General features: G+C 35.7%; 1 protein-coding gene across 1 annotated transcript in view; it reads right to left on the bottom strand.

Moving 5' to 3' along the window:
* Window positions 1-232: 232 nt before the first annotated feature.
* RGMB (repulsive guidance molecule BMP co-receptor b) overlaps window positions 233-13,856 on the bottom strand; it is a 36,374-nt gene continuing 22,750 nt past the window's right edge. The window contains exon 5 of the mRNA XM_051994174.1: window positions 233-3,366. Within this exon, the coding sequence (XP_051850134.1) occupies window positions 2,698-3,366 (669 nt within the window). The 3' untranslated portion in view covers window positions 233-2,697. The remainder of the gene's footprint in view (window positions 3,367-13,856) is intronic.

Below are 13,856 nucleotides of genomic sequence, written 5' to 3'. Positions count from 1 at the left end.
CAAAATACTGCCCCCCCATGCATGCCATCACCCCTTTAAAAAAGATCTACCACCTAATAATAAGAATGAAGAAAATGCTATTTTTTTTTTTTTTTTTTTAGTTTAGAGGTAGGTAACACATTAAGTATTATCATATGATTATTTGATATCCTGCACTGGTGCTTTTTAAACTCTTTCTGCACCTGTGCTTCTTTGCATTTTCAGCAGGTGTCACTATAACCACGACAAGTACTCCACAGCAGGGTATGTAACTTTATTTTTCTAGCATAATAATTTAAAGTATTTACACACTGCACACTCACTCTTTTACACAAATATTTATGAGTATATTCATGAACCACATCTAAAACTTTCCTGCAAAATCTTGACACATTGTGGGGCAGGGGGGAGAGCACACAAAGAAATAGAAAAGAATTGAAGGCTTCTTAAGGTAGTTATTGGAAGCATCTATGGAAAAACCATGTTCTATGCTTGAGTTCCTCAGGAGACCATTCACCAGCTTTTGGGCTACTCACCCACATATTCAGGGTGAAGGGAAACTTTTTGGGGGGTTAACAATGAATTTTAGGAAAGCACTTGTGCAAATAACACTTTCTCCAGAGACCCGAGAGAAGGAACATCAGAAAATGAACTTCACTCTCTTCCTAGAGAAGAATTTTCATTTCTGAAACTTAGTGATGTGTGGGGCTTCAGATTATAGAAGAGGAGCAGACAATTATTCTAGCAAGAAAGGGAACTGGCTGAGTATACTGTGAGAGATTAGGTACTTAACATCCATAATTTGATTTTGCATTAGGATATAGACCATTTCCACTTATCCATTCATGTGAAATAAAAAGCTCAGCTTTATTTTTTCAAACCATTGAGAGGTACTTCTTTCCTCTCTAAAAAGGACCTAAAATGGTACAAAAGTAACACCTTTCAATCCTTCAGGGTTTCACACATTGCTTTAAAGAAATGGTCTTTATTCAATTTGATTAACAATTTGTGCAAAATTTATGTTTTAGAAAAAAATTAAAAGAAATTTGTTCAACTAGTGCTTGAATTGAAGGTAGAGGACCTGGATTCAAATCCCAAATTCTATTACTTACCTATGTGACTTTGGCAAGCCAATTAACCTCAGGACTCTGGTTTTCTTAAGTGTAAAACAAGGAGGCTGGTAAATAATTTCTAAGATACTTTCAAGATCTATTTCCACTGAACTAGTTCTGGGATGTGTCCCACTTCTGACACAAACTGACTTTGAGACCCTAGCAAGTTTCTAAATGCTTCTACATTCATTCTAATTCTCTAAGATTATAAATGGCAGAAAAGACGCTAATCTGCACTGGTAGAGGGAGTTTGTTCCTCTGGAAGTTCTCTATACCATAGAAACAAAAAGTCCAGTCCCTAGATTTGGAGCTGATGTATCATTCCATGTGAGAGCCAGGATTCTTTTTAACATCTTCCCAGACCTAGCATCAACTTGTTCTCTCAAGCTCTTGGATACATGAATAGACAGGGAGCCAGAGATGTCTATCTTATCACAGTCCTAAATTAAACCAGAATTTTTCAATGTAAAGAAGCCTCAAAACACTCAAGATTGTTGCTGTGTTGAACTTCAGCCAGCTTCCTCAGCTGAAAGAATGAAACTAAGACTTGGTCATTAGCTCTGCTATGCCTACAAATAACGTGATGTGGAAGGAGGAGGCAGTTCGTTGACAAATAGAAGCTAAATGCAAATTTGTATATTACCAAAATTATCCAAATTTGGTAAAGGTCAGCTTTACCAAGCTTTACCAAGAGGTCTTGGGACAGAAGAAAATGCAATGACCTGGGCAACAACTATTACTTTAACCAGCCACCTCTAATTTGCCATGTCAGCATAACAAAGCTTGTATTGTCATTGCTTCCATGCTCCATTTCATTTTGGATATATACAGTCTTAATTGAGAAAGGTGACACGTATGAAAAACTTGGAAAAGAACAGCAATGAGAAACAATATAATGACATTTAGGAAGATGTTCAAAGGAAAAAAATGTTGACAATACATCAGGTAACAAAAATTTTGACTCAGAGAGAGCCTCTCTCATCTCTCTAAAGAATAATGGACAAAAAATGTCAGTGTAATCCTGGTAGGTGGACTCTCTTCCTCAGTAGTCTAAGATAAAGCATGTATGCTTATCACTGGCTGAAAGATGGAAAAAAAGAACACGAAGATACAGTTTAAATGATCTAATCAGTTTGATCTATAAAAATAAAGAATGTGATTTTTATGAATATGACAATTGAGGCCCTTGGCAACACAGCACTATAGGATCAGGTAATAAAAAAGTAATAATGAGCTTATCTGCATCTTAAGTAGACCTTCAGAAGGAGGACTGGATGTGATATCTGTGTGTATAGACTGTACATATTAACCATATACACACATAAATATTTAATATATAAAAAATAAAGTGCTTTCTAACAGGTCCCAATGCAGGGACATTATAAAACATTTCACAAAACTGCAAAGCAAAATTGATACAATCAAAGAATACTACATCCAACATACATGAAAAACAGTCCAACACAATATGTACAATCCGGTGGGTGTCCCAGGACAAACATCCCTTCATATACATGGTATATACATATATACTCTTATCTTTTTACTCAATATATTATGACAATATATATTTTAAAACCTTTGTTATAGACAAAAAAACACAACCCTACAAAAACGCCACAAGGATCAAGCACATGAGTCTAAGACTGACAGACAAGTTGCTGCTCCCCATTAGGCCCCCAATTCCATTGGTAGGGAAAAGGTGCCAGCGTTCCTTTCTAGGGTGCAGTGCCTCTACATCTTCCAAGGCACTGTGAGCTGCTGCAGTGAAGTTAGCATCACCAGTGGTGAGCAGGTCAAAGACACAGGAATGAAAGTAGATGTCTTTCACCGGCATCTTCTCATGGCATTGAGTAGTGGCAGTCTCCAGTGTATACCCAGGCCAGGCTGGGGCTGAGGCAGCTCGGGGAAGCATCTGCCCCATGATAGCAGACACCTGCCCTTGTCCATCATCAATGCGCTCACTTACAGGGCAGCCATTCACACAGAGCTGCAGATCCTGGCTCTCTTCATAAGCCATAGCCAGGTTCTTGGGCATGCGGATAGCCAAAGTCAGGTAGCGCCCCAGCTGCCGCACATACACTGTAGTTCCTATGTACCTGGCGTGCATCTCCACATGATGGCCGCTCACCTTCTCCACAATGTGCAGGCTTTTGATCTCACCATCCCCACCACTGGTGGTGCCATCAACGAAAGCTGCTGGCAAGTCATCTGTCACGGCTTGGTATACTTTTTGATCGGTACACTCATGGTGAGATTTGAAAATGATAGTTATCTGCAGAAAATAAGAAGAAAAGAATTGCTTTTGTTTTATTTTTTAAAAGCAAAAAAAATTGGCCCGCAACATTCTAGGTATTCAAGCAGTCATCGTATTAATATCAAGGGGTCATATTTACTTGGGAAGAGGGAGTAATGAATAGTTAGGTACACCTGGTGTCTTTTATCTTCAATTCCAAATCATTTACAGACAACATGCTTAACACTTCCATGGTGTCATTTTAGGATAGGATCCCTATTTATTCAGAACCAAATTTTAAGGTAAATGCAGGGAACAAATGCAAAAGAGGAGTTTCTCTTCATTTCTCCAGGATGGAAACTAATGCTCTTATGAAGCCTATAATAGCTCCAGAATATACTAAAAATGTGCTAAGCTAAAATTTATACATGATTTTTTTGGTTGAAACTTACAGAAAGTCTTTAGCAGTGTATTGTTTTCTCCCATTAAAGTATGGTGATGCTATCAACTAGAAAGAATGAATCATGAGGCCCCAAAACTTTAAATGAACAGCCCATATGCCTTGCCCAATAGAGGGATAACTGACTTAGGGAAAGAAGAGGTAGGATAGACCCCAGGCCTCTTCCTTCCCTAAATCAGTTTTCTCTCTATCCCCAGCCCAGTGGTGCAGCCAAGCTTTCCTCTTCTCTTCCTCTTTCCATCCAATTTTTTGGTCCCATTCCTAGTTCCCTTCCAAAAGACTCACCAGTCTTCTTAAGATGACAATTAATGAATCTAATAAATGTGCTAATTGGAAAATTTAAGAATTCTTCAGGATCCTTCTTAGTCATCAGGCTACCAGTTAACCCCGCTCATTTTAAAGATGAGGAACCTGAAGTTGATGGAGGTTAAATGACTGCCCAAAGGTCCCAGAGCCAGAGTCAAACCCTGACACTCTGACTCCAAACCCAGAACACTTTATAACACACTGGACCAATAAGGTCTCTTCTCCTTTGAACTACAAAGTCACCAAACCAGGGCACAGCCACTACCAAATATAAATACTGAAATTAGAAACCAAGAGATGAAGTGAGGGAAATCCCAACAAGTTACCAACCATGTGTTTTGAAGACAAAAGTCACTTAACAATTGGAGGCATCCCCCATCTCATCCCTACAGAAAAAGCTCTGAGCAATATGGTTCTGGTGCATGTAGGCAGGGTAGAAAGAACCTGACTTTATCACAGCAAATAGTGCACTTAGGCATCACTTTTATTTTGGATCCTGGCCCTTTCATTTTCTGGGCAGGATGCTTCTTGATTAACTCTGAAACTATAGAACAAGAGATTACATAGTGAGGAAGACTCAATGGTATCAGCAAATGATTTCTGACAGAATTCATACCCTAAAGACTAGACTGTCTAAAGTCCAGCACTTTCCCTTTACTGGCTATTTTCAATTGATGTGGACATATATCCTGTTTGCACACAGTTGTTTTCATGTTACCTTCCCCATTAGATTGTGAGTTCCCTGAGAGCAGGGTCCGTCTTTTGCCTTTCTTTGTATTTCTAGTGTTTAACACACTGCCAGGCAATTTAAAGACAAGACTACTGACTAACATAAGAAAAAGATCCTAGAATCCTAAATTTGGAGCTGGAAGGGAATTTGAAAGTGATTTAATCTAATTCCTCATTTTACTGATATAGAAACTGAGGCCTAGAAAGTAGTTGAACTAGGATTTGAACGAGGGTCTTCCAATTCCAAATCCACTATTATTTTTCTTTTGTGCCATAAATCAGTTCTGAATAATAAATCAACTATATTCTAAAAGTATGTCTAACCTTTAACATCATAAATACTGTTGCCACTAACTTTTCCTTCTTCTGTCCCTGAATGAGGAAAGTTATCATAAGGGACCACAGAACCTAGCAGTGGAATCAATGTTCTGGTCCACTCCCTCATTTTACAGATGAGGAAAACTGATGCCCAATGAGGTCAAGGAGAAAAATCAAAAGAACAACTCTTGCTGAAGAGGTTTTAAAAGCTGGAGAAATTCTGAGTACTCCCCATACTAGAGATTCTCACCCCTACTGTCAAGCTTGTCTCATTTGCCCAACTTAGCCCATATTTGCTCACACAATTTTAATTTCACATGTGTCCTCTGGTGTTGCTGACTGGAATTTTCCAGACATTTCATTTTGTTTCATTCAAGCACTTATAAAGTCAGATCTGAACCAGCTGTACCACAGCAGCTGGTTCACAATTCATATCCGCCGTCTGCAGCTGGGATTGAAAAACAGCTCAAAAGCAGACAATGCACTATGAAAATACTGGGTTTTCCCCACCTCCAATTACCCTGAACCACAATTTCATTTCACTCCCAGTCTTCTCACATTTCAACACCTTATAACATTCTAAAGGAATAGGACCAAAGACATTTCAGAAACTTGGTTGTGTATATGAACTTTATAAAGTAAATAAGGTTTGTGGAAGTAGGCATTTATCAAGACTACTAAATAGTTTTATTTCATGGTTCTAAATTCAAACAGCTTAAGTATGACAACAAAAATATATGATAAGGAGCAACTCAAATCAGTTCTACACCTGAGCAAGTTAGGAGTTAATATGAAAACCAGAAATCATGAGATACAGAACTGGAATTTTCATATAATAACTACCCTCATTCTCAAGAATTACAACATCAGCACTCAATGATTAAATGAACATTGCTTCAAAGAGCCAAGCAATTTGTCTTTCTAGTTTACCAAACACTAAATTTAACCCAGTTTGGCATCATCTCCAGAAATAAGCATTTTTTGTTCACCTTGGGAAAAACCAAGAGGAAGTTATTTAGTTGGGACAGGAAAAAAAGCACTGATAGCATCCAGCTCTCAATAACAGTTTCCAAGACAGGCAAACAAGCTTCCATAAAACATATGGAACTCTTCACTAATCTTAACCAAGAATCTGTTTTATTCATTAACACTCTAATTTCAATCCAGAAACAACACACACAGACACACACTCAGACTTTATCACTTGCACCTAAATTACTTTGTAGACGGTTGTCTTCATCTGTTATAGTGTTCAAAATATTAAGTTTTATTCCCACTCTTCTGTACCAATAAGGAATTCTAATTATTCAAGACAATTTTTTTTGTCTCTCTTGTCAATTTCATAAAAATAATGTATGCGTATAGGAAAAACTACAAATTGTTCTTGGTCTGGTTTTCTACTGGGTAAGATGATCTCATACATAACACATTCTAGAAAGTATCTCAATGAACATTTTCAAAGCAGTTTGAGATTATTTTAGAGGATTCCATCTAGTGCAAATTTGTTTATATGAGAAGTGGTAAGATAGAAAGAGAAAATGAAGATAACCAGAGATACCTGGTCATGAATCCTTCGTTGCTGTCTACAACATTTCTGTGACAAGGGGCAAGTGTCCTGTCTCCTGTTTCTTTATAAAATTGGGGGGGAGGGAAAGAGACAAAGAATAGAAGACATTTATGTTTCCTTTTTTGCTCAAAATCAATGATGTTTATAAAATCACATCTTCATTCTACTTACACTTCAATCATGAAAAGATTTTCTTCCTTGTAATCATTATATGGAATAAGATATCAGAAATTTACTTTCTCCTAATTAAGGTTAGAAAAATCTATTCATTTCCAGCAATTCTTCCCTAAAATACTTCAAATTGTTTTTTCAAAAATATTTTTTTTGCAAAGTAAAACACTTTTGTAAAAGCTGTTTGTCAACAATTTTGTAAATTGTAATCAGAAGTGATTACAGTGAATCTCTGACACCAACTATACAGTTTATTTTTTCTCTATATACTAATCCATATACTGTAATAACTCAATTTGGCACATTTGCTGTATGCCACACCATTTATTATTGATGGATTCTATTGCTGTGCATTTAAAACATCAATGCCTTTTGTTAAATTTCCTCCACCTCACCCTCTCAACCACCAATCCTGAGACAAACTACTCCAGTTTTTCTCATTCATTTTTAATGTTTTATTCTCTCTGATCTTCACCACTCACAAAGGCCATCAAGAGGTAAAGTGGAAATGGGGGGAGAAAAGAAAGAGTGAAAAAGAGGGGGTGGACAGAAAGGGGGAGGGAGGAAGAGAGTAAAGAGGATGAAAGACAAGGATGGAAGAGAGAGAAAAGAGGGAAAACAGGATAAGGGAGAGAGAGAGGGAGAGAGAACAAGAAAAAGAGAGAGAAAAAATACAAAGCAACCTCTCCTAAAAAAGGAACAATAATTTATGGAATCTGAGAATTTCAGAGATGGAAGGGACCTTAGCAGTAATCTAGTCCAAAGCTTCTTAAACTGTGGATCTGTGAAACTGTGATTTATTATCAGTAATGCTTGATTGGTATACTCATTTATATAACTATATACCCAGGTCACACAAAAATTTCTCAGGAAAAAAAGGATCCTGAGTGAAAAAAGTTTAAGAAGCCCTGATCTAATCCAATCCACACCCAAGAAAAGAATTCCTACTTGATAAAATTGATAAGTGATGATCTAGCCTTTGTCTCCAGACCCATAAAATGAGAGGATATCCATTTCCTTCCAGTGCAGTCCATTTTAGAGTTGCTTTAACTTCCTTAAAAGCTGGGGCTGTTTCATTTTTGCAGAGTAAACACTTAATAGTTGCTGATTTATTATAACATTTTTTTCTGACCAAATTTGCCTGTAACTTCCATTTTTGCCTTGTTCTAGCTCACTCCCCACCCTGATCTTGATTTCATAATCTCCAGAAATTCAGCATCCTGCAAGATCAAAATCAACTTTGAAATTCACACCTCCAAGCATCCCTGCCCCCTAGGTTCTTTCTTCCACAGACCAGAGACACTGGAGAGCACCTCCCTTAGGAAGAGAGGGCACTCAGGAAACTCACACCTCATCATTTACAATACAGGCATCCTGGATTCAACATCAACTCAGAAAATGGAATCTCCTCAGACCATTTCTCACTCTGGACCCTTCCCATTTAAGCTCTTTTTTATTCCTATTAGATAGTGAGCTCCTCGAAGGCAACATTTAACACAGTGTTTGGCCACAGGAGCTGGTAACTGTTGTCTTCTTTCAGTCCTCACTTGGGGTTTTCTTAGCAGAGATACTGGAGTTTTTCTTTTTTCTTTTTTTGGCTATTTCTGTTTCCAGCTCATTTTATAAGTGAAGTACTGAGGCAAATAGAGTCAACTGACTTGCCCAGGGGCACTAAGGTAGTAAGTATCTAACTCCAGGTCCAATACTCTAGCCAATGTGCCACCTACTAGGTGGCTTAAATAAGTGTTTATTGATTACTAAATTCTGCCTTCTATACCCAAAGGAAATAATTCTAATCTATTTTCCACATTATAGCCTTTCAAGTAAATGAAAGTACTTATCATATTCCTTCTTCCAGCCTTCTCTTCTCCATGCTAAACATTTCCAATTGTTACAATTAATCCTTGGAAGATATTAAATATTCTAGTTGCCCCTTTCTAGATGCTCTATTAATGAGCATTTAGAATCAATCAAGCTTACAAAGTCAATTATATGCTCAGAGGATGAAAAAGCAATAACAAACTTAATTAAGAGATAAACAGAGAAAAGAAATTTTTTCTAAAAGGTACCACAGCCATCACACACACACACAACAACAATTTAAGAAAAATTATAAAATACTCTTCAGACAAATAAAGACATTTAAACTGTAGAAATATTAATTGCTCATGGGTAAAATGAGTCAATATAATAAAATGACCACCTAAATTATTTAATGTTATACCAATCATACTATCAAAGAATTACTTTATAGATTTAGAAAAAAACATTTATCTGAAGAAATGAAAGGTCTAAAATATTAGAAACTCAATACAAAAAATGAAAAGGAAGAGGGGCTAACACTACCAGATCTCAAAATATTCTAGAAAGTTGTAATAATCAAAACAAATTGTTACTAGGTAAGAAAAGGAGAGGTTATTCAGTGAAATAGAATAAGGAAAATGTATAAGTAAATAAGCACAGTAACCAAAAGAATGAAGCTTCTGGAGCAAAAACTGAGTATTCAACAAAAACTATAAGGAAAATGGAAGTAGCCTGACAGAAAATAGACAAAGACCAACATCTCATGCCATATATCACTATAATATCAAAGTGGTTAGATGATTTAGATATTAAGTAGGGGTTATATCATAAGCAAATTAGGAGAACATAGAAAAACATTGGATATAGTAAAAACTCATGATCAGTTAAGAGGTTCACAGAAGATAAAACAAATAAATTCAATTACATAAAATTTAAGTTTTTAAATAAACAAAACCAATGTGGCTCAATTTAGAATAAAAGCAAAAAACTGCAAAAAAAAAAAATGAAGTCAATTTTTAAAGAAAAAAATTCAAATCCATCAATAGTTTAATCACTCATAATAAGAGAAACAGAAATTAAAACAACTCTGAGGTATTACTTCTCATCTATCACATTGGCTAAGATGACAAAAAGGGAAAGATGACAAATGCTGAAAGGACTGTCAAAAAACAGATACACTAATGCACTGTTAGTGCATAATTAGGGAATAGTTCCAAGTAATTGTTCAGAATGGGAGCTGTGAACTAATTCACCATTCTGAACAACTACTTGGAACTATGCCCCACAATATATTTTGAACCAGCAACAATTATTAGGTCTATACTCCAAGGAGATCAGAGAAAAAGAAAAAAAGACCACTATATTAAAAAATATTAATAGCATCTTTTTGTGGTGGCAAAAAATTGGACCATCTGCTGGGAAATGGTTGAAAAAGATATGGCATATGAATTGATAGAATACTATCACATTCTAAGAAATTAAGGAGATAGTTTTAGAAAAACTTGTAGAATACTTGTGAAGTAAGCGAAACCAGGAGAACAATTTCTACAATTGTAATCAACTATGAAAGACTTATCTGATCGATATAATGACCAGCCACAACTCCAAAGAAGTAATGATGAAACATACTGTTTCGTGATAAAGAACTGATAGAATCAGAGTACAAATTGAATAATATTTCTTTTCCTTTTTTTCTTGTTCTTTTTTTGGACATGGTTAATGCAAGAATTTGTTTTGCATGACTGTACATATTTGTCACACATTGTTTTTCTTTCCTTCTGCATGAGTGGAAGAGGTGAAAGTGGGGGAAGAAACTTTAGAACTAAAAATAAAATTTAATTAACAAAATGAAAAACTATAGAGACTTCTCTGGTCCAAGTAAATGCAACACAATACAAAGTAATTTCAGGAATAAGAGTGTCCAATAACTCTGAGTGAACAGGGAAGACATTGTGTAGGAGGTAGCACCTAGATGGTACTTTTTAAGAGGAAGAAGAGGGAGTCCATTCTAAACATAGTGACCTGGTATGTACAAAAACATTAATGTAGGAGATAGAATACCATATTGGGGAAACAACTGGTGAACCAGATTGACTGGAATGGAGACTAAAACAGATTGCTATGAAGAAAAACTCTGTAAGCCTTAAGATGATTTATATATAAAAGTGAGTTGTCATCATTATTTTTAAAACCTACAAACCTATTATAAAACTTACAAACTTCTGGCCAAAGTGGTTGCCCAAATACAGGCATATTGCCCAGGTTCCACAAGCCTATTCTAGCAAAAACTGGAAGTTCCAATCAGACTAAAAGATATTAAAAAGCCATGAACTGATGCTGAGTGAAATGAGCAGGACCAGGAGATCATTATATACATCAACAACAATACTATATGATGATCAATTCTGATGGACATGGCCCTCTTCAACAATGAGATGAACCAAATCAGCTCCAATAGAGCAGTAATTAATTGAACCAGCTACACCCAGTGAAAGAACTCTGGGAGATGACTATGAACCATTACATTGAATTCCCAATCCCTATATTTTTGTCCACCTGCATTTTTGATTTCCTTCACAGGCTAATAGTACACTATTTCAAACTCCAATTCTTTTTGTACAGCAAAATGTTAGGACATGTATGCTTATATTATATTTAATTTACACTTTAACATACTTAACGTGTATTGGTCAACCTGCCATCGGGGGAAGGAGATGGGGGGAAGGAGAGGAAAAACTGGAACAAAAGATTTGGCAATTGTCAATGCTGTAAAATTACCCATGCATATAACTTGTAAATAAAAAGCTATTTTTTAAAAAAAGGATATTAAAAAGCCAACAAGAAACTACAGTCAATTCTTCCATCCAGAACTATAGAAAAAAATCAGCCAAAAATCCAATGGCAGTAAAGCCCAATGCCAGTTCAGGCAAACAGAGTGTCAGCCTACCAGTGAAATTGGAGGCAGGTCAGTAAAACATGCAGCCTGAAAACCCCAGCTTGCAACTGTAGTCCTCAGATCCAGATACCACAGGCCCAGTGGCAACAAGATGCCTATATACTCTACTGTAATGGTACGCATCTTTAATAAAAGTATAATTAAGTATTTCTGACTAAAAAAATATTATAGCTTGGAAATATAATCACAGAATCAAGAGAAATTTGGTAAATTTATTTGGGCCTTTGAAAGGAGCTATGTAGTGATAGAGTGAGTGCTAATATTATATTAGAGGGAAAGGAAATAAGCATCCCTTTAGAACTTTATTATTTTCAAATAATATTAAGGGAAGGGAAAAAGAAGGGGCCTGGCTTAGACTGATTTGGTTCTGAGCATTTAAAGAAGGAAAAGAAGAAGGGAGGGTAAAAGACATGAGGAAAAATAGTTTGGAACTTGCTCTCTCTTCTAATTGGGCTATGCCAAGACTAAACAAACATGAAGTTTGAAGAAATGAGCTCAGAGAGAGGGCAGACAATGAATTTTACTCTTAACTGAAACGGAATAAAGGATAGACAAACACACACGTTTTCATGTAGAAATACATCAAACTTAACAAACAAGGGAGGAATAGGGGATGGTAATATGGAAGAATACTGAAAGGGGAATAGTCACAAGTAAAATAAACTGAAATCCTAAAGGAAGAAGCAAAAGGGCAAAAAAGAAAAAAGAAGTAGAGTCTAAGGAGCTTTACCTTACATTGTTTATTAGACAATTGGAGAATAGTTGAACAAATTGTGATATGCAAATTTAATATGTAGTATATGAACTTAATATTATTATGGCATAAGAAATGATGAAAGAAACAATTTCAGAGAATCCTAGGTTATATGATCTGACACAGAAAGAAGTAAACAAAAGTAAACAAGAGATACCAGGGCAGCAACAACAAAGTAAAAACAACTTTGAAAGATTAAAGGAATCTGATCAATATAATAAGTAACCAGGTCTCCAAGGACATTTGATGAAGCATGTTAGCCACCTCTTGACAGAAAAATGATGAACACAAAGTGAAGAAAGAGATAGAGCTTTGGACATGGCTACTATGTGCACTAATATTTTTGTGACTATGCTTATTTATTAAAAGGATTTTTTTTTCCTTTCAATTTTTAGCTGAGCTTGCCAAGGGATCAGCAAGAAATGCCAAAAATAAATAAATAAATAGTTGCAATAGACTTTTAAAATGCACAAAAGAGAACAAAAGCAAAGATAAGCAGGACAGTTTTGAAAGTAATATGGTATATATATATATGTAGAGAGAGAGAGAGAGCGCCAAATGGAATAACATGGAGATTCATGTTTTCATATTCAAAGCCTCTTTTTTCTTGTATTCTGCATCATGCATAGAAATGCTTTTTTAGTGTTAAGAATTTAAGTTTAAGTTTAAGTTAAGAATTTTTAAGAATTAATTTAAAAATTTTGAGAATAACCCCCTCTCCCCCCAATTTGATAGCATAAATAGTAAATTTCATCTAGATCAGAAGTCCTCAAACTTTTTAAATAGGGGGCCAGTTCACTGTACCTCAGACTGTTGGAGGGCCAGACTATAGTAAAAACAAAAACTTTGTTTTGTGGGCCTTTAAATAAAGAAACTTCATAGTCCTGGGTGAGGGGGATAAACGTTCTCAGCTGCTGTATCTGACCGGTAGTTTGAGGACCCCTGATCTAGACCAATTAAAATATATTTTTAGAACTTCACAAAGATGTAGAACATAGGTTTTACATTTTAGCTTTAGAAAAATAAGATGCATCGACACATTTCACCAAAAAACAAATTTCCTCTGACTTTACAAACCTATACAATGCCAAGAAGCCATATATAAATCAAGGAATCAAATAAAACTTTATTATCAATATATGGTACAGTCAATGTGTGATAAAGAGAATAAGAACTGTAACAGAATACTGATCTCAGAGTCAATAAAAACTTTCGTATCTTGGCTTTGACTTCAGCTAGCAGTATTACCCAAGGATAAGTCACAATCTTTCCTTATCCCTGATAACTCTCTAAGAGCATGCAGTAATTTGCATTAAAAAAGGAATGAGAAAGGAGCACTTGGGTACATCTGACACTGATGAATCATATGTTTTAATCAAATATATATGAAAGCTACAACCAAAATGCAGATTTTTTAAAAAAAGTAATCTAGTGTTATTTTAGAAGGGAAGGCTTCAAATCCATC

The sequence above is a fragment of the Antechinus flavipes genome, chromosome 1 (genome assembly GCF_016432865.1).
Source record: "Antechinus flavipes isolate AdamAnt ecotype Samford, QLD, Australia chromosome 1, AdamAnt_v2, whole genome shotgun sequence".
In the NCBI taxonomy this organism is placed as follows: domain Eukaryota; kingdom Metazoa; phylum Chordata; class Mammalia; order Dasyuromorphia; family Dasyuridae; genus Antechinus; species Antechinus flavipes.
The sequence above is the reverse complement of the archived record's forward strand: the minus strand, read 5'-3'. Positions and strand labels throughout refer to the sequence as shown.